The sequence below is a fragment of the Drosophila subobscura genome, chromosome E, assembly GCF_008121235.1.
Source record: "Drosophila subobscura isolate 14011-0131.10 chromosome E, UCBerk_Dsub_1.0, whole genome shotgun sequence".
Lineage (NCBI taxonomy): Eukaryota > Metazoa > Arthropoda > Insecta > Diptera > Drosophilidae > Drosophila > Drosophila subobscura.
In genome coordinates, this window is record NC_048531.1 from 4,167,274 (window position 1) to 4,188,312 (window position 21,039).

At 45.6% G+C, this 21,039-nt stretch overlaps 2 protein-coding genes across 37 annotated transcripts in view; one reads left to right on the forward strand and one right to left on the reverse strand.

Annotated features, from left to right (window-relative positions):
* The window catches only part of LOC117891815 (heterogeneous nuclear ribonucleoprotein L), a 100,286-nt gene that overhangs the window by 55,896 nt on the left and 23,351 nt on the right, over positions 1-21,039 (forward strand). For 6 of the 17 annotated variants that reach the window (XM_034797528.1, XM_034797530.1, XM_034797533.1 and 3 more), the window contains one exon: positions 3,711-3,782. The exons of 7 other annotated variants lie outside the window; for them this stretch is intronic. In XM_034797528.1, the coding sequence (XP_034653419.1) occupies positions 3,711-3,782 (72 nt within the window). The remainder of the gene's footprint in view (positions 1-3,710; positions 3,783-21,039) is intronic. 4 more of the 17 variants (XM_034797531.1, XM_034797532.1, XM_034797535.1 and 1 more) reach the window with 1 other exon arrangement.
* On the reverse strand, positions 15,673-18,584 carry LOC117891812 (elastin). Of its 20 annotated transcripts, none has more exons than XM_034797517.1 (4): positions 18,533-18,584; positions 18,347-18,472; positions 17,614-17,998; positions 15,673-17,409 (listed from the first exon to the last, which is right to left on the reverse strand). In XM_034797517.1, the coding sequence occupies exons 1-4, from the start codon at positions 18,533-18,535 to the stop codon at positions 15,731-15,733; spliced, it is 2,193 nt and encodes a 730-aa protein (XP_034653408.1). In that variant the 5' UTR covers positions 18,536-18,584; the 3' UTR covers positions 15,673-15,730. The 20 variants fall into 20 exon arrangements, with proteins under 20 accessions (XP_034653408.1, XP_034653409.1, XP_034653411.1 ...); XM_034797518.1 differs by having other exon boundaries at positions 15,673-17,058; positions 17,323-17,998; XM_034797520.1 differs by having other exon boundaries at positions 15,673-16,869; positions 17,155-17,998.

Below are 21,039 nucleotides of genomic sequence, written 5' to 3' on the forward strand. Positions count from 1 at the left end.
CATGCTCTAACTCCAACAGCCTTTAACCCGTGCAAAACCCCCTATGCCTGCCTTGCCTGCCACGCCAACCGAACTAATCTCGAATCCACAATACAATACTAGCCCCACCAAGAATCCGAACCAAATGAAAGGTACAGCCAGTTTTCTATATGTCTACTACTGCTATGTATTTTGTTGTGTTTGTGTGCGTCTTTCTGGGTGCGTTGAAAGTTCCAGAACCAATATATATATATAGATGTACTTTATATAGATATTGCCCCACCCTCCCAAAAAAGTATTACAACTACAACAACAACTACTTACAATTACTACAACAACAACAGCTACAACAACAACAGAATGCAACCAACAACAACAGAAAAATATAATCTAATATCTCTGCAAGAATGCACCAACAAAAATTAATTCCAGAAAGTCTGACAAATTCTTTTGAAAAATACCATTCAATTTTATGCAATCTATACAACAAATCAATCAAAAAAATATAAAATTCAAAAGCCACGAAAATGCTAAAAAAAAACTATACAAAAATAAACAAGAAATATATAGATAGATATTTATATATAGACAATAAATAAAACTCTTTGGGCAGGACCAAAAGCATCACAACCAAAACCGAAACTTTGCAAGAACTCTCACTGTCTCTCTATCTATCTCTCTCTCTTTCTCACTATCTATCTCTCTTACTCAAAATAAGTAAAAACCAAACAAACAAACAAAAAAAACCCCAGTAAAAAAATCAGTAAAATATCACAACCCAACACTATCTACTTTCTATCTCTATCTCGCTTGTGTTTGTCTGTGTGCAGGAGAGATGCAGATGCAGATGCATGGCACTGGCTCTGGCACTGGCAGCGACACCGACGCATCCAGAATGGTTGTTGTTGGACTTGATCTTGATGATGATCATCCGTATATGGATAATATGGATTAGGATGAGGATGAAGGTGATAAGGAGTTTATGAAAATGGAGAATATCAAAGTGGATAAGGATGAGCAGAGGCAGCGATACAACGCGGGATCAAAATCAAAGCATAGATCCTCCACTACTACCATCCTAACAGATACTACCACTAGTGCTACTACCAATACCAATACCAATACCACTACTACTACTACTATTACTACTACCCCAGCAATTAGTAGTCGTTATAAGCCGAAATCGTATTTGAACAGATCCTTGAAATGTTGTTTGACTGCCGCAGGCTGAGGTAAAACGAACGAACGCAAAAATGTTTTTGAATTTTGTTGCATAAAACTGAAACCAATTGAGAACCGATTTCATCGGATAACCATGATATATGTACTATCGTATACATATATGTGCATACATATGTTGGCAAATGTGGTTGTTGCTGTGGCCTGATGTGTTGACTGACAATCCGACGTATACAATGAGAGAGAAGAACCCCATAAGATAAATCAAAACAAAATCAAATTAGAACTTTTTGCTACCATCCATATATTATATATATATCGTTTAGTATATATATAATTTTGTGTTCTATTTGTCATACTATGAACCACAAAATTTCAATTCAAATTTGAATTTTATCTTAATTTTTATCACGAATTTTACCATTGGGATCTGTTCAAAGCTATGTAAAGCCCTAGCTTATACCATTCTCGTGTTATAATTATTGCTACTGATTTCCGGGGCAAGTACTATGTATGTATTAGTGAGTGGTATTAGTCGGTCGGTACGAGTATGTGTATGTCTTGTCTGTACGAGTAGTTCCCGTTACCTCCGCCAAAGCATACTCCTACGCTCCGGGCACAAGCCTTTCCTCCCAATTTGTGAACGTGGAGGGGAGGGCCTTACATGAGTGGTGGTACGGAGAAGAGAAGAGAGGCGTCGGCGTCTCAACTACGCAGCGACTGTGTGCCGGAGGTGAGTCAGTTGAAGCACTCTAATCTAACTCTATGTCTAAGTACCATTCAATTTCATAGCTTGTAAGTGCCAAACGATTCGATCCGAACCGATCCGAAACCAACGAGCAAATCTGTCAAATCTAAGCACAAATCTGAGAAATACTCTCGCAATATACGCGTATTTTATGTATTTTATAAGGCTAGTATGAACACTTTTCCTTTTCTGGTGCACGTGGGGTTGGATGGATGGACCATAAAATAAAGAAAACTGCCCGTATCGGTAATCGGTGTACGATGTAAATCATTAGCCCCATTTGGCCATAAAAAGTCAATAAAACAAACGTAAAATGTTATACATAAAAATTAATTGCACAACGCTGGTCGAGCCGAAAAATAACAGTTTGCGGCAATGGAAGGGGGATGAGTGGGGGACTGTCGCTGGGGGGCAATCAACAGCGAAAATAAGTAAATAAATATATTTTGAAAACAGGTTCTGAGCCACTCGTCGCACCATTAGCTATACGATTGCTATATGCAGTCTATTGGGGTCGCCATTGAATGATTGGCTGCTGTTTTGGTCAGGCACCGGACTAGAAGTTGGCCCTGAAACATTGACAGTGCACTCGAATGGAGCGTGTGAATGGTCGCGCGAAAAAGTGTGCCAGAATCAACCTGACCATATACCAAATACATACAGACATACATACATCAAAATGTATGTAAATATTTATGTACACACAAATTCGGGGTGGGGGGTTATGTTATCTCTTGATCTATGCCACGCTAGATGGCACTCTTTGCCATTCTCCTTGTATATATTTCTTTGTCTCTCGTAAATAGCTCGATAATCTTGTTCAAAAAGCTCTTGATTTATGTGCCTGTCGCCTTTTATCTCAGCTGGTGACGTATGTGATGGTGGTGTAGGGGTCGGGGTAGGGGAAGGGGTGCTGCGTGCTCTATTCATTTTGCTAAAATGTTTGGCTGTCATAAATTAATCCACTTTAGATGTAGTGTTCGGAATTTTCTTTCTGGTTTCGTTTTTGAATGAATATTATTAGTCGACTTCCCATGCCCATTCCCCTTGTTCCTGACTCTGACCTGCCTCAACTCTGAAATCCAATTTGTTGTGTGTGGTTTGCCTCTTTCCTCTTTACTATAAGTATTTTATGTGTATATAAGAACTGATTCATTGGCATTCAAGGCACTGAACAACACACGTCGCGTGGTAGCAGCTGAACCAGGCGGCCACATTCGCGTGAATTTGGATTTATTTGCTCCGTTACCTTTTATTCTAAGTATGCCGGGAATAGGGTGCGGAAAAGTAGACCTTTCACTGGTCGCATGTGGTCCCAAAGAGACACGGGTTTCGATTTCCGATATGCGAAGGATGTTCTTTTATTTTTGTCTCCTCTATTTATTCTCATTTGGTTTTTGTGTTTTTTGTTTCTGTTACATCTGCGAGGTCAAGCACACACACAGACACACTCAGACACCTTCTATGTACACTGAGAACAATTGTGTTTTTGCCTAGTTAGTAGAGTGCAAACAAATGAAGGAAATTACAAACCAATGAGAGAGAGGTGGAGAATGTTAATGAAGAAACATCGCCTACACAGCATACACACAACCACAAACAGCGATACCAAATCAAATCAATCAACAACCAACAAAACAACAACGACAACAACCAATCAACAACCAACCAAACAATCAACAACAAACAACATCAAACCCAACCAGCAAAAACCAACCAAAAAACCCAAACAGAAATTCAACAAATTTGTGGAAACATTTATCACGCGCAATCTGTTTGCCATTTTGCTCTTGTCTCATTTCAGTTAAGGATATCGGAAATGGTCGCTCGCCATTACTGCAGGAGCCCCTATACGGTACACGACCTCAGCCCTACAGTGAGTAGAAGGCGCCTATTCATTTGTAGTTTCTGTTTAGCTGACAAATGTTGTACCCAAACCCCCACCCGAAAACCTCAACCAAATATCTATCTATCCATTCGCCTGAACACCCCTACAGACCCCTACAGAACTATCACATTCGTCATTTTTGTCTAAAGAACTCCAAATGATTTTGGTGTGTGTTTTCTGTGTGTGTGCTCGAACAAATATTTCAATTATTTATGCGTTTCGTTGCTCGTTTGTTTGTTTCGATATGTTTACACATACCTACACGGCTATCCGTTCGGAATGTCTTTAGGAAAATCAGTCCGACCTGACCTTTCGCCCCCACCCGTTTTCACATTTCTGCTGCACAGCAGAGAGAACACCTGGCTGGCTGAAAAGTTTCTCTCTAATTGCTGCCACTTACGGTTGCAATCGTCATAGTTTTTATTCAACTTTTCAACGAATAAGCTGGCGACATATGTATGCGCAATTAGGAGGAGAAGAGAAAAAAAGATCTCATCATAATTAACTAGGTTATGGGACTGAGAGAAGCACACTCTCGACCCAATTTCGTGTGCCTGGAAAATTCTATTAACAGAAATGGGGCGGGGTTAAGAGGTAGAAGAGGTAACAATTTTGAGTCAACAAATAATCGAATGCTAGACAAGTGCGGGCCCTAAAACGTGACTGAGTCTGGATGTGTGTCGGCCAGGACATCCAAAGCGAGAGTGCCCAGCCGCCAGGCACCGTCTTGAGTGTTTGCCAATTGCCTTGCAGAAAATTCTCTGGTGTCAACGCCAGAAAACTGTAGAGGAAATGAGATATGTAGGAAGTGGGGAAATGGGAAATGGCAGGAGTGGAGTGGAGTGGAGAGGCAAGTAGAGCCTGGCTCAATATTGTTCGAAGAACATGTGTCTTCATTTCGTTGTGGACTTTGTGGCCTGTCAGGCAATCGATTCGTTTTCTTCCGCTCTCTCTTTGTAAAGTGGAAAATTAATTGATTTTTTTTTATGGCATTTCAGGCATTTGCAGCATTTCAATTTCAATTGCGAGAATCCAAGTGTGAAATTCTGAACGAAAGCCAACTGAAACGTTTTCCTTGCCTCAAATTAGCTGGAAGGCTGAGAAAGTTTAACTTTCTGTGTGTGTTTTCTTTTGGCCAATAATGATAAATGTCGGCTGCTGCCACAATTCTCGATAAATTATCCATCGTACAGGGCTGAGAGTTCAATATAAAATTAATCCCTTAATTAAGACTTTTCAGCCAGAGAGGCTGGCTGCTGGCTAATTCAGAATGGACTTATGTTTTCTCCTCACCCCCTACACACTTTATTACTTATCGATCGTTTGCGTAAAAGTTTTTCCATCCAAGCAACCTCATGGAACGGAAGAACTGAAGGAAACTGAAACGCCTCAAGGACGCATCTAGTTACAACTTTTGCATTATCTAAAAACAGCAAACTATAAAGTATAGTAAAAAACAGCCTCCTGCCTGCTGTGGCTCTTCACCTTCTGGTTATCAAAACTTATGTAACCTGGCCCCGGGGGCGCTGCTGTTGCTCGTTTATAATTTTGGCCAGACCAAAATCTCTGTGCCCTGCGCCGCTCTCAGTTGATGTTTAATTTTCTGCGTAAATAAGATTTGGAATTGGTTTGCTTTTGCATTAGGCCAGGCATAAAGTTTTTCCCACACCGAAACAACAATTGCCGGAACTTGGAACTTGGATGTGGCTTCTGGTGGTGGTGGTGCTGCTGTTGCTATTCCTTTTGCCTGAGTTGTCTGGATGGGGAGCTTTGGGACAAACTGATTCAGAAGATTAAGTAAAAATCCGTCTCTAACTGATGCTTGGCTGCTGCTTTTAATTGCATTTTACGCAAAAGTTTAAGTTCTCGTCGTTGCCTAGGTTTCAATTAGGGTCTTGGGGGTTGGCTTCTAACTCTACCCCGCCCACACCCAACCCCTATGCGAAGTTTCTTTGCAGCAAATACTGTGGGGAGTTGCAAAAACTTTTGGCGTTTCGCCAGTTGCTTCTTTTAGTGGTTATACCCAGGAATTAGTATTTGCGTCAGTAGTAAAGGACTTTTCGAATCTTAACAGCTGGATGTGGATGTACATACTCGTATTCATATACATATGTATGTGTAAGGGTATCTAAAGCTTCGAGCACTGAAGCACTACCCTTTCGTTTTCTTTTATGTTTTGTTATATATTCCTTGGGAGTTATTTCGTTGATTTTTGTATAGTAAAAGCATTCGAATGCTGCTCGAGAAACTTTCACAACCAAATTTTCTTTACTGTTCTCTCTGTTTGTTTGATAATTGGCCATGGAAACGGCATTTGGCATTGGCATGGGCGGGCAGCCAACCCCTGGTACTGGCATTCTTGGTTGCTGGGATAAAGTTTTACTTGGCTTCAAGCTAAAAAGTCGAAATTCAATTGATACGAGAGGGGGATGGACAGATACAGATACGAGCATAGATAAGGGGGAGGGAGAGTTCAAAGTGTAATGGATTCATTGGGTTGTGTTTGCTGTTTTATTCTATTTGTATTGTAATTTTTGGTTGCATGTTTGTTGGCTGTTGGCATGCTTCGGGCCAAATAAATGTGGTTATGCGCTGTGGAGGATACATACATTAATAGACACAAATGTATGCAAAAATGTATGTATTTATGTTACGTGTTGGCTAACATTTTTCCATGTTCTTGTTTGATTTTATTTTGTTTTGTGCAATTTGTTGCTTGATGGTAATTTTGATGGTAAATGGAGTTGAGTTGATGGATTTGTTATTGCACCCTCAACTCCCCTCCAGCCACACCTGATTGTTGACGCTCTGTCCCTGCCAAAATGAGCTTATGCATAGTTGATCAGTCGTTGGGTTTGCTTTTCCTTTTGTCAATTTCCTCCTTCTGGCTTACGGGCTTGAAGGCATGTCTGGGGCAGCTCAACTTCTCCCATTCCTAATCAGAAAATAACACCAGTCTGGATCTCAGCTGCACTTACTTCGGAAATGTGGGAGCAGCACAGCAGACCAGAGTGGACTGCTCGACGATTCAATTCATTGGGGGTTTTGTTTTTTTTGTAGCCCGTTTTCCTAGCACCGGCTGACTAATAAGGATCCTTGGGGAAATTATGATGAGCAGAATTCAATTTCGTGTTTAATTTGCAGCGAATCCGCTTCCTTCTAGGACTCACTTTACTGGGGATTTTCTTAAAAAATATAAGACATAAAATATGCGTGCAGTCGCCTCTTTTCAGCAACTTTCAGTCTTTGTTTAGGCCTGGCCAAGTTTTAATATTTCCAAGCCATTTTCGTCAAGTTTTTGTGACCCGCGCTCACAAAATGCAAATTTGTTGGTTCCTTTGTTTTGGCTTTGCCTTTTATAATATTAAAAAAATAAATGTAAACGTTTTATCTGTATCTTGGCTGCATTTGCAGCATTGTCTCTCTCTCTCTCTCTCTCTCTCTCTCTCTCTCATTCTCCATGGGACTTTTCACATTTTCCTTCTTTATTTTTCAACCACAATGAGCGCTTTTCATTATTTGCTGTGGAAAACATTTGCCTTTTTCCTTTCATTATTTGATTATTCTTTGCCGCTGCATAAAAAAGTATTTTTAATTTTACCGCAAAGTTTTTTCTACCCCGACCCTCCCCTCTTCGTCCTGGCACTCTGCAAGCAAATGAAATGCTAAAGTGATTTTTATTAAAAAGTTCACTTTTTAATCTGATGTGCGAGGTCTCGGCCCCGCCCCAACTTTATATATTTGTTTATGTTTTTTGTGTGCCATTCTTTGTTTTTTGGTTGCATAATTTGTCGTTTTGCGGTCTTTTCCCGCTAAAATGATCATTTTTGTGGGAAGCACGGAAACATTTACGAGTGACATTTACTGTCAGGAAATTCTATTAATTAGCAGGCGGGTGGAGCGGTGCGATCTTAGGAGCTGCTCCAAAAAAGTAGGCAAAGCAAATGTCATGATCCGGGACTCGTGCCACACAACACCATGCAATAAGCCCGGCCCAGATCCCAATTGCAATTCTTTTTGATTAAAATATTAATGGCCTCGGGGGCTACTACTCTTTTGTTGAATGTGAATCAGGCAGTCGGCAATCATTCACACCTCTAAGCCGGGCCTGACAGTGCCTCGAGCCTGGTCCCTAGTGGGCGCTGGGCCGAAACGCGTTAAAGCATTGGGCCCCCAGTGAGTGGGTCGCTCGTAATGGCTGTACATACAAAATGGCCACGGACCGGAAGTTGTGCTGCTTCTGGCAATGGCGGCCGTGGTGGCGGTGGAACAACTGTAACTGAGCCACGTTTTTTACTGCCATTTCCGCCGCAGTAGAAAATGTTTTTAATTTTAATGCAAGTGCTGTTTCTCTTTCGGTTGCTGCTGCTGCTGCTACCGCTCTCTGGGGATCGGGGTTTGGGGTCACTTTGCCATTTGCCATTCTTGAAATTCCCTGAAATATTTACAGGGTTCAGCGCGACCAGTCCGATTTATCAGCGAAATTCAGAATGCCGAAATGCAATTCTCAACTTTGAATTGTGTGTCCATATACATTTGCTAGGGTTTTCTCTATTTTTTCCCTACTGTTTTTCTTCCCATGTTGCCTCAGCTGTCAAGGGAAACTTTTATGAGAAATTGAACTGCAGAAACTGCCACTTGCCATTGGCTGCTGCTGCTGCTCCTTCGTCTGATCCGTCTGCTCCGTCTGCTCCTTTTTTCTGGCATGTTTTGCATTATTGCCATGCCACAACAGCCGGCGGCATTGCATTTGAAAGTTATCAGCAGAAAAACACAAGAGCAAAGCAGCGGAAAAACTATCTAAAGGAAAACTCCATCCCTGCAACAGCAGCATCTGTTGCTGAATGGCATAATTTTACCTCCCGCACAACTCCGTCGTTGCCATCCATCCAATCGACAATTGTGAAGGAAAGAAAGCTCGATTTCAGCTGTTGAGTGTTTTCCAATTGTTATCCGTAGGTTACAAGCCACAGCTCCCATCGTATCTGCCATCAACACATCATCTTGTGTACCTTTTTTTTGGTTTTGGGATGGATTGTGTGGGGTTGGGTTGGGGTTTTTTTTTATTACAAAATATTGGCAACAGTCTGCCACAAATTGAGGAAGCCAAACGTTTACTGCCCCACGTCACACACACACATTATCGTTCCCATCTTGTGTGGTTTGGTGCCATTGTTGTCGGAGCTCGGTCTCTGTCTCTTGTATTGAAACATTTCTGGCCAGATAATAATTTTGCTTTATTATTTTGTGGACCTAGTCGGAGGAAGGCGAGACATTTTTCGATGTGTGTGTGTAAGTGCTGCTGCTTTTGTTGTTATTATTGCTGCTGCTGTTGCTGCACTTGTCTGCCTGGCTGTCTGGCTGTCTGATGTGCGGCTGGTTGACGATAATTGGCGCATTTCGCCACTTGCAGCCATCCCCGGGTCATCTCGATCCATATCTGAATCTGACAATCCATTGTCCTGGCCAGGCCTGGCCATTTTTGGGACTGTTCAACTTATGCCCACCCCATGGTGGCAATTTGTCCATCATCATTGGCAGCCCACCACCAACGGCATCGTGTCGTTCCCATTGTGCGTAATTGCACGTAGTGCCAGTAATGCCGCTTCGAATGCTGATTGAGATGAAGCGTGGCAGCACTCAGGATACACAGGATACTGTTGAATAATCTAAGGGAATGAATTCGGCTGGATATCTTCAGGGAATGCTTTCAGTTGAATTCAGTCTGCAAGAAATGCAAGCCCATAGATGAGTCAAGAGTTTGGCATTTGATCAACATACAGGAGTTAATATTTAAACCACTTTAAAGCTACTTCCCACTAGTTGTCTGGGTAATACTTCAATTTCCAAAGGGAAAAGTTTAAGTTTAGAGAGTCTTGCCCCTTGGGGGCACTGTCTAAAATCTGTTTTGTCTTCATTGGCAGTTGGCTGCCGCTGTCAGTGCCCAAAGATGCATGGAGCGTAAATTGGCATTGCCACATCTCCACACGCATGGGGAACACACACACACAGCCAAGTGGATGCAAGTGGAAACAATGGAGTGACAGGGACATTGTGAAACTGTCATCGACGGTTGTCGGCCAACTAAGCATTTAATTTTAGCCCCAGCCCAGCGACAATTTTAGCGAGGCCTGAAGTGGAACTGGCCCAGACCGAAAGTCGAGCTCCCAGGGCCAGCGGCCACTTTGCGGCGCTGAGGGCGCTGTGGCTGCTGTTGCCACTGCCGTTGCACAATATGCAAACTGTTGTTAACTGTTGACGTTGGGAAATTGTACGAGTGACAAAAGACAAGGCAACTTGTCCAAAACACAATGAATGCGAACGGCAAATCCGAATGGGAAACCGACTTGCAGACGTCGCTGATGGCCGGGAAATTGAATTAGCCAAATGCCTGAAAAGTGGTTACAATGGTCGCAGACTGTCTGGCAGCTCTCTCTCTGGTTCAGGAGTGCCTCGTGAATTATGCACTTCTTGAATTAATTGCACACAGCGAGAAGATATCAACGCTGCAGTCTTGTCGCTGCTCCTTGACAGGAGGGATGAGGGGATTGTAAAGGGAACTTATTCAATTAAACTTTTGCCTTTTCCTGTCCGGGCACTGCTCGTAATAAGAAAGCCTTGGACAGCCGCCACAACCACCGACTGTGGTTGGGAGTGGCGCTGGCGCTGGCGGCGGCGGGCAGAATAACTTTTGCTCTAAATGAAATTTCATTAAAATATAATATTTGCTTGGAGACAGGACATGGCTGTGTTCTTAGAGACGGGGCGGGGCGTGGCGTGGCGTCACATGTGACATGCGTTTAAATAAATGTTGCACTTGATCCTGCCCCAAACTGGCAGCGACCGGCAACATCTGTGTGCCTTTGCAGCTGCATGCAAATTAGAGCGTTATTATATTGCACAGCCATCGGGCTAAGGGGCTCTGATGTATGGGAATTTGTGCGGTACGCAACTCGCTTCTACTCGTACTCCTCCTTCCCCGTCTTCTCTCCCTCTCTCTGGAGAACGACAGTTGCTGACGTTGAAAGCATTTGACTTTTTGGCATGCACGGCCCGGGCCCGGCCCCCAAAGTTGATCCGAATCTCTAGGGACGTTGTTTCAACAAAACTATTTCCCTGGGAAAAGTCTCTGATTTATGCATGTGCTGCTGCCACATGAGGCCGTTGCCTCTGCCCCATCGCCCCCATCCATCCATCCATCCAACCAGTCCACATTGTTTGATTAATTTCATAAGCTTCGCTGTGCCGCTGCCGCTGTCTTCCTGTTGCCTGCCACCGCTTGCCAGCAATTACGTCACAAAAAGGACAAAATTCCAGGAGCGCCCCCAGCAGGGGAGACACGTGTCACTTTTGTGTGTGTGAGTGTGTTTGTGTGTGTGTGTGTGTGTTTGCGTGAGGTTTAATTGTTCACCAGAAAGTGCTGTGGCAATCACTTGAAGGGCTTAAAGAGCTCGACCAGCATTTGGGGCAGCTCGAACGGCCTTTTGGGACAGCAAAGTACAGTGGCTGCCACCCGACAAAAGGAAATCTGAGTCACGTGTAACTGGAATAGAACGAGAATTCAGGGAATATACAGGAGAAAATATATTTGGAAAATTCTCGGGAAATCATCAAATCATTCGAGCTCTTTCCTTTTGTTGTGGTTCTGCCAAGGCAACTTAAATAATTGCACTGATTTTTCATTTCTTGAGTCATTTAACATTCATAAAATACATTCATGCAATCTCTTATTTCTGGTTGCTGTTACTGGACTTTGGCATTGTGTTCCATAAGCCAAGGCAGGCTGGTCGAACTAATCCCCAGATGTCGACAGCTCGCCTTAACATCCAACCTCCCCCCCGAGATGAAGCCTTTATAATAACATTCAGATGGATGTGCAATTTCTTGTAAATTTAATTTCCTGCTTTACATTTCTGCTCATTTCGCTGGCCATCTCTGACTTTTGCTCTTGTTGGATTTGCATTTTTGGCAGGCGAGCAATGACGCTGCTGCTCTGTAGTCTTCTACATTGCTCATCATCTATGCAGAATTCATTTCCTCATTTTTGGACGTACAAATGGTGAATGAATCATTTTTGCACAGCTTCCCTAGTTGTCAGGTGGGTGTCCCAATGAATTTCAATAGTTAATTGGTTTTGGAATGCCAATCATGGATATTCATTTGTGGTCTTCCAATGGCATGCTACTTGATGATTAGTCCTTGAACTTTCAAAACTTTATTGTTATGGCAGGCTATGGAAATGGACTGGTCGAGATGTGTATTTGGTGCCGAGTGGTGGTGAAAATTGATTGGAAAGCAAATAAAATCACTGAAAAATGCCGCAGCTTTAGATACCTTCGTGGGTGCAGCTATTAATGTGTGAATTGGGCGCGCTTCCTACATTCACCCCATTCCTACATACCCTGTGTAAGGGTATAGAACCTATTCCGAATATTTCCCCAATTACTCAGCACAAAGCCCCCGAAGCCAAAAGTTATGTGCAAAAATGTTTTTCCCTGCCAATGAGACGTGAACTTTTATAGTGCTCTGCCTCTGCCTCTCCCTCTCCCTCTCTCCTTCACTCTCTCTCTCAGTTCTCGCTCTTTCCTCTGCCGCCCTCTCATATCAGCCAAACTAATTGATTTTAAAATAAATAATGACTAATCGCCACCTGCAGCAAACGAAAGGGAAAGGTGTGCCAAACCAACCAGCTGTCTCTTTCTCTCTCACTCACCCTCTCTCTCACCCCTACCTCCCTGCTCCCACAGTTTTCTAGTGGGGCGAAAATGTTATGTGGGTCGAATTCGATAGCTCTGCGCAGATACGGGTTAACCCGTTGCCGTGCATAAGGATCCTTTCCTCTCCACCTCTTGATTAATTGAAAATTCACTCACTGTCAAGGTGTACTACGTGTGTTAGTGTTCCCACCCGAAGGTTGCTTGTGTGTGGGCGTGACAGAAGGTCGGAACAACCCATTTTCAAATTAATTGAGTGCGCTAATTTTGGCAAAAAGGTTTTTTAATTGATGGCTGAGAAGCGTTGAGGAACTTGTTTACCACTGAAATACTCGTGGTTCCTTCAGTGAATGGAATTCCATTTGAACTCAGGCAACGAATTTTAAGCTGTTAAATCCTTAAAGTGTTTCAATGATTTCAATGCTTTATTTGATTTGATTTATTTGAATAAGTTTGCAAAACCTCTGGGCTATTGATTCTATTTAATGCTTGAAGATTTTCCATTGAAGGGAAAGTCTAATCGGATTATTTTGATCTTAAATTCCACTCAGTCGGGTCAAAAGGCAGCAGGCAAATCGAGAAGAAATTACAGCACTAGCTGATAATGAACACAGATACATTGCAATGATAAATGAACCACTTTTTTATGTGAAATTCTCTTCTCTATGGTTCAGAGTTTGCTCATTTCCACACTAATTTTCTCCACATGTGTTCCTGACTCTTTGCCCACTGGTTTCCCCCGCAATTTGCATTCAATATGAGTGCATGAATGTGGCAGCAAGCTGCCTGTTCTATTGCCTTGTGGATTAGCTGCTTTTGATGATGATTTTCACACCAAAGTCTGTACACTTTACTGGCATTTTGTGGTGCTGTGATGATTTGGTAATTGTGCTGCAAGTGGGCAGTTGGCCCAATGAATGGATCGGCAAATAGTAATGTGATTGCTGGCCATTAGAGAGTTAGACTCTGTATCGATGCAGTCAGATGCAGGAATGCAGGAAATACAACAGGACTGCCACTCTATGTATGCGTGTAGTTCATTGTTATTCTGGCTCTTTTCAACATTTCCTCTTGGCAAGTAATGACCCAAGAATCTACATTTCTCTTGCTACATTTGCTGCTGTATGGCGGCAGATAGTATGCCCAGCACATTTACATATATATCTGGCCTAATGCTATGCCCGAGGGTATGGGTTGGGCCTGGGCACCCCACGACATGCCATTCCCTGGCTGTGTGCCAGGGGCAAAGTGCTGCTCCGGCAGGATACTCCATGCAGCACGCAACAGAGAGCAGTCCTCCTGCAGCCTCTCTTGTGTTTGTCCTTCGACAATATTCAAAAACTGATTTTCATATGTCTTTCAAGTTTATTTGCGACCAGGCAGATTGTGGGTAGGAACACACGGTTCCGCCCTGCCGCTGGGGCACTCGTCTCCAGCTTCGTTTCTGTATCTCTGCCGTCAGTCTTTGCTGGTGCTGCTGATGCTGCCACTGCCACTGCCACTGCTGCTCCTGCTCCTGCTGAAGTCTTATCATCCCTCGCACACGCACCAAAGTTGGCCGAGTGCTTGCGAATTTTTCCTTCCAACTTTTTTTTCTTTTCTTTATTGGGTCCCGAATTAAATTCGCAGCACACACTCCCACGCAAAAGGGGAAGTCGGGGCGAGACCCAGGGAATGGCAGGCCGACTCCTGTGTAAGTTTTTTGAAAAGCGATTTCGAATGCAAATTTCATTGGGCCCCCCAGTTCGTGTTCTCCATACCCGTTGTGTGTGTGTATGTGGAGATGGAGATTAAAATCAATTCAATTTGCAGCAGACCAAGCAAAAGTGGTAATAATTTTTGTTCTTTGTTTTCCACGCACCCTGCGGAAATTCCCATTTTGCTTGCCTTTACATTCTTTTACTTAAAATAATGAGATTTTAAGCTGAAGTAAATTTGCGTTGAGCCGTTGGCATTGGCTTAACCGATGTTGGGAAGTGGGATTGAGGTTTTCCGCGCACTAGCTGGAGCAGGAATCCCTAGGATCTGTGCCCAGTCAGCTGGCTCTTAATTGACTCATTTCTTAGCTCATTCGATACCTTGCCAGACAGACACACTGCCTGCCGACAATTTATCACACGTTATGCACCATTAAGTGTTCATTTAATAGCGTGTCATTTATCAATTCTGGCGTCGATGCTGCCAAATGTTGAGTAAAAGTCGCAGGGTAAGCCAGATACCTGGGCGGGCTGTTGGCAGTTGCCAGTTTCTAGGAAAAGTCATGAATAATGAAAAAAAATATAAAGGAAAAAGTGGAAGCAGAAGCAAGCCATCTGAAGCTGCGTTTGTCATAATAAAATTTACTTAAAAAATTGTACGAAAATATCTGAGCGTGCATAAATCAACGTCCTGTCCACACGCTGCTGCGAATCCCCGTTTCTGGCCAATCGGGCGCTTGATCTGCGCCAGGTACAGCATGGCGTATGCGTGATTTATATGCTGCCAAGCGTCGAAATTATGTTTCAAATATATTTTCCAGCGGAGTTATCATAATTAGTCAGCGCCCAAAAGGTATCCGTAGAGCTCATCACAGGCATCGGCGTACCCGGATTAGCTTTGCAGCCAATTCCCTAAGGGGTTTATCTTGTGTTTTAGTGTTTATTTTACGCTCGTAAATTAACAAACTTGTACCTGGGAGTGTTTCGCGTACCTCATATCTATGTGTCCCGTGTTCCGTGTCCTGTGTTTGCTTAGGCAGAGTGCAGAGCTGGCAGGTGCAGATGGAAATGCAGCTGCTGCTTCCGCTGCTCCTGTTGCTTTTGCTTTTGCCAGACTCCCAACAGGCTGCCGCAATTTATTGCTGTCTTGTTCCGCCTTTGGGGCAATCAAATACCAAAATGGCTTCGCTGCGCTTTGACATTTAATTGCCTCGTTCTGCGGTCTGCGCTGTTTATGAAATACGAGTATTTTTGTGCTCTACTTTGCTCAGCCCCCCATCAGTCTGTGTCTTTCCCCACTATCCACCACCTATCTACGAGTATCTACCAGAGCAGTCTCATGTGTTTGCCGATTTTAACAAACGGCAACCCTGTCAACGCAGTGCATGTCGAAGAGCATTCACAGGGAACTCCATTTTGTTGATTGGTCTGTGGAGTGAATGCAGCTAAGGATAAAGTCCCCCTAAGTCCTTTCGCACATCAGGATTACTTTATTGAATGCAAAATTTTGCGATTTGCCTGCCGCCTAAGTGCGCTTGCCCTTGCTCCGACGTATGCCGGGCTTGGCCTTGTTCGCACGGAAGCCGTGCCTACGCCTCAGTCTTGCCAACTTGTGATTCCGCCTGCGAATCTTGTGCTTTGAGCGCCGGTTGAGGCGTCTGCGCGACCTTTCGCCCTTGCCCCGACGTGTTCGATGGCTGGCGACCGTTCGGCGACGCACCGTGATGGATTCGACTTCCTCCACAGATATCTCCTTGTTGGCGTCGTAGTGGTACGAATAGCACTTAACGTGTCCATTCTCGATCAGGCACAGCCAGCTGAGGTCGGTCCACTCGCTGGTTGGCGGCGGAGTCTCGCAAGAGGCGCCCTGGCAAGGTTCATTGCCAGAGAAATCGTAGTCCGAATCTGTACCCATCTGTGCCGGGGAAGCTTGGCCGGAAGGCTTTGGCCCTTCCAGAGGATGTCTATCAAAACTCAGCTTCGGCTTAGCACCAGGAACCCCAGGGACAGCTCCAGGCATTAAGGCAGGGACAGAAACAGGGGCACCTCCAGGTACGGTTCCAGGAACACCTCCAGGAACACCTCCAGCGACACCTCCAGGGACGGTTCCAGGAACACCTCCAGGGACGGTTCCAGGAACACCTCCAGGGAGACCTCCAGCGACGGTTCCAGGAACAGCTCCAGGGACAGTACCAGGGACAGCTCCAGGGACAGCTCCAGGGATAACTCCAGGGACAGCTCCAGGGACACCACCAGCAACACCTCCAGGAACACCTCCAGGGACGGTTCCAGAAACAGCTCCAGGGACAGCTCCAGGAACGGTTCCAGGGACGGTACCAGGGACGGTTCCAGGGACGGTTCCAGGGACGATTCCAGGGCCAGCTCCAGGGACAGCACCAGGGAGACCTCCAGGAGCGGTTTCTTTCATTCCAGGAACACCCCCAGGAACACCTCCAGGAACAGCTCCAGGGACAGCTCCAGGGACAGCTCCAGGGACGGTTCCAGGGACAGCTCCAGGGACAGCTCCAGGGACGGTTCCAGGGACGGTTCCAGGGCCAGCTCCAGGGACAGCACCAGGGAGACCTCCAGGAGCGGTTTCTTTCACTCCAGGAACACCCCCAGGAACACCTCCAGGAACAGCTCCAGGGACAGCTCCAGGGACAGCTCCAGGGACAGCTCCAGGGACAGCTCCAGGGACAGCTCCAGGGACAGCTCCAGGGACAGCTCCAGGGACAGCTCCAGGGACAGCTCCAGGGACGGTTCCAGGGACGGTTCCAGGGACGGTTCCAGGAAGGCCTCCTGGAGCGGTTCCTTTCACACCAGGTACAGCTCCAGGAACACCACCAGGGACACCTCCAGGGACAGCCCCAGGAACAGTTCCAGGAGCAGCACCAGGGACAGCTCCAGGGATAACTCCAGGGACAGCTCCAGGGATAGCTCCAGGAACACCTCCAGGGACAGCCCCAGGAACGGTTCCAGGGGCAGCACCAGGAACAGCACCAGGAACAGCTGCAGGGACAGCTCCTGGGATAACTCCAGGGACAGCTCCAGGGACGGTTCCAGGGACAGCGCCAGGGACGGTTCCAGGAACAGCTCCAGGGACACCTCCAGGGACACCACCAGGAACACCTCCAGGGACAGCCCCAGGAACGGCTCCAGGAGCAGCACCAGGGACAGCTCCAGGGATAACTCCAGGGACAGCTCCAGGGACAGCTCCAGGGATAGCTCCAGGGACAGCTCCAGGGACGGTTCCAGGGACAGCACCGGGGATAGCTCCAGGGACTGCACCAGGGACAGCACCAGGGATAGCTCCAGGAACTCCTCCAGGGACAGCACCAGGGACAGCTCCAGGGATAGCTCCAGGGATAGCTCCAGGGACAGCTCCAGGGACGGTTCCAGGGACAGCACCAGGGATAACTCCAGGGACAGCACCAGGGACAGCACCAGGGATAGCTCCAGGAACGGTTGCAACCGGAGTGCCTGGTGGTCTGTTGACGGTACACCAGACGTGCAGCTTATCAACCATATCCTGGATGGTCGTACCGGCCAAGAGCTCTTTCATAACGAGTTCGCTGATGGAGTTAACGACATCCGTGCTTATGGGCACTCCAGGGCTGAACTTTTCCACCTGCTTGATGATCACCTTGGTTGCCCCCATGACGGCTACCTCCATAAGCTCGTCCTTGGTGATCTCTGGTGCACACAGTTCCTCCGTCTGCCTCGGTGGCAGCTCTGCATGAGATTGAGGGTGCGCTTGAGATTGAGGGACGGTTCCAGGGACAGCTCCAGGCACTACTCCAGGAACGACTCCAAGAGCTGGTCCAGTGGCGACTCCGGGGACAGCTCCAGGGACAGCACCAGGGACAGCACCAGGGACAGCTCCAGGAATAGCTCCAGGGACAGTAGCAGGGACAGCTCCAGGAATAGCTCCAGGAATAGCTCCAGGAATAGCTCCAGGAATAGCTCCAGGAATAGCTCCAGGAATAGCTCCAGGAATAGCTCCAGGAATAGCGCCAGGAATAGCGCCAGGTATAGCTCCAGGGACAGTACCAGGGACAGCTCCAGGAATAGCTCCAGGAATAGCTCCAGGGACAGTACCAGGGACAGCTCCAGGCACAGCCCCAGGGTTAGCTAGAGGTTGAGCTCTGGGTTGTACTTCAGGACGTCGGCGTATATGGTGAGAGCGATGACGGTGGCTTCTTGCCTCCAGGAAGTCCAGCAGTCCAATCATTGCGCCCAGGAAGAGCAGCAGCCACAAAGATTGTTTCTGCAAATGAAGATCATGTTACACAATCCTCCGGACACACAGTGTCCCAATAGATTTTACCATTTCAATCTTCTAGTGGCAGCCACCTTCAAGTTTGGTGTTTGGATTTCAATTGAAAGGGGAATATTTGCATTGATTTTAACTGGATTCGGTCTATCCTAAGATTTCAAGCTCATTTGTCATGAAACAGCGATTAGCAACGCCTCAAGTCTATAGTCTGCGTCTTATATAAGCTCCAATGTGAAGTAAATTACTGAGATTACCATTCCGTCCCATGCTGGGAGAGAGCGGTCACACTGCCACAATTATTCCACCCACTGGAAACGGTTATGCAATGAATGCGATTCTCAAATGATATAACCCTTCCTTCTGGCATTCGCCTTACTTCGCACTTGAAATTTGGCCAAAGGCACAAACTGAATGCGAAATGCAATTAATGAAAACTGATTCCGCGCAGTGGGCTGCCTCATAATGTCGGTGTCGGAAATTCTCAGCTTCGAATTATTGCTATCTGCTCTCCGGACTGCAATGTCTGTTTACATTTTGCATTGCCATTTCCCCATTTTTCCATCGTTCTCCTTTTTATACCCGGTAATCGACGAGTTAAAGTTGTATATTTGTGTATTTGTGGTTGAATTGATGCGACTAACGCATAGATGGAAACGTTTTCGACCGTATAAACTAGGGTCCTAGTCGATATAACCATGTCTGTCCATCGGTAATGTAAAACACGAAAAACAAGAAAATCATAAGTAGTGAAGAGTTTGAACGCGTCTCACAACGTTCCATGCCGATGCGTGTGCCTGTTTTCAATGAAATTGTTCGGCAAATAAAATTGCGAATATATGCATGTGGTGGGTGCTCTTCCTCAATTGTGCATCCCTCCCTGTGTGCCTCTCGATGCATTTGTTTATTGGTATATTTGTTTACTTTTGGGCTTGAGGCTGTTGGCAAATATTCGGGCACTTAAATCGCAATGATCTATGCTCTTAGTGTACTATAAATGCACCTCTATCTGAGTATGTGTAGCTGTATATAGCAGAATCGGAATTGGAATCTGAATCACAATCCGAATTCGAAATTGTTTACGAAATTTTAACGCTGCACAAAGATCTTTGCTGTGCAATTTCTTTCGTCGTTGAATGTGTCCCAACTTATACTACGAATACGAATCCATATAGCATTGTTCATGCCTCTCCTCTGAGGCATATTTCACATTTTGGCCCGCTGCTCGAAAATTAATGCATTCATTTCAACTGACAGAAAGATGACCGCCCGAATATTTATGTGTAGATTTATGTTCACAGCTTATGAGATTATTTTTCGGATTTGTTCATGTGAAATAGCACCCGTTGCCCAATCGACTTAGAACTCAATTAGTCGTAGAGTACTTGTAAAAATGCAATAGTGGTTGGGATCGTTAAACCAGACATCTGCCCTGATGTATTTCATTGTTCTCTGCTCAGCTCAGCAGAGTGGAAGAGGTTGATTTCATCAGCTGGGATGGAATGCGCTTTCAAGGAGTTGTGGGTAAATCGAATTTCCATCTCTTCGCTTCAAGCTCCACTCAGTTGTGCTCGCAATATTCCATTTTTCATTTCGCATTTCCCACTTTGCCAATTTCGCTGCACCGCATTACAGTTGTAGTTCCTGTTGGCCACATCCTTCCGTCTTCCACTTCCAATGGCCCCAGCCAGTGCTGGCCCCAACCAGTGCTGCCCCACAGCCAGTTCTGCCCAAAACAACATGCGGCTGTTGGTTGGCAATTGTGCTCCAGTTTTGATGGCAACATGAGCCAATAGCCATTAAATACGATGGTCAGCACAATGTCCTCCCCTGTGTATCTAGAGCTTGAAGCCAGAGGGGAAACTTTCGACGCAACAATGTTTTCACACTCACGCCACACCACGCCACGCACTCTTCTATTCGTATTTGTGCTACTCGAATGGAAAACAAACAAAATAAACGTCGCACTAGTCGAGACGGGTTTTCCTATGCTTACATAACGCTCCATTCTCCTCTGCGACGATAGGAGCCAATGGCTCCTGATGAGCGCGGTTCATTGGTCCCCACAATGGCCACGCACATTCCGAAATTGATTTCGATTTCGTTTGATTTTGCTTGCATCAGCAGCAGAAAGGAAGAGAAACCCGAACACAAACCGATACAGACTAGTAGAAAAGCAGCGAAAAAACATGTTGAATTGGTGGAAACTGCTTTTGCTTTGCCTGATTTTTGCTGCTGTTACCATTTCCTGGCCATGGACATTGTACTCTCCTCCTGCAGCAGCAGCAGTAAGATTGGAAAACTTGATTTTCAAGTTGTGCCATCGCAAGCGGAAAACGCATTTCCCAACAAGAGCGCAGTGTTTCCCAGAGCTGTCGTCGTCCACTTTTAGTCGTCGTTGTCGTTGTCGTCGTCGTCGTATGTTGCTCTAATTGCACGACAAACTCTCGAGCAACTTTCACACACTTTTGGCGCTGTCTTTGGAGGTGAAGCACCCGCAAAGCGTTTTCCCCTACCTCAGCCCCTTCCCCTGCCCCTTTTGATGTCCATAAACGTCACAT

What these genes read in the sequence shown, in the direction of transcription:
- LOC117891812 (XM_034797506.1), bottom strand. An exon ending in CTGAAGTACAACCCAGAGCT is followed by an intron (nt 17,999 to 18,346) that starts CAACCTCTAGCT and finishes GTTCCTGGAGTA; the next exon opens with GTGCCTGGAGCTGTCCCTGG.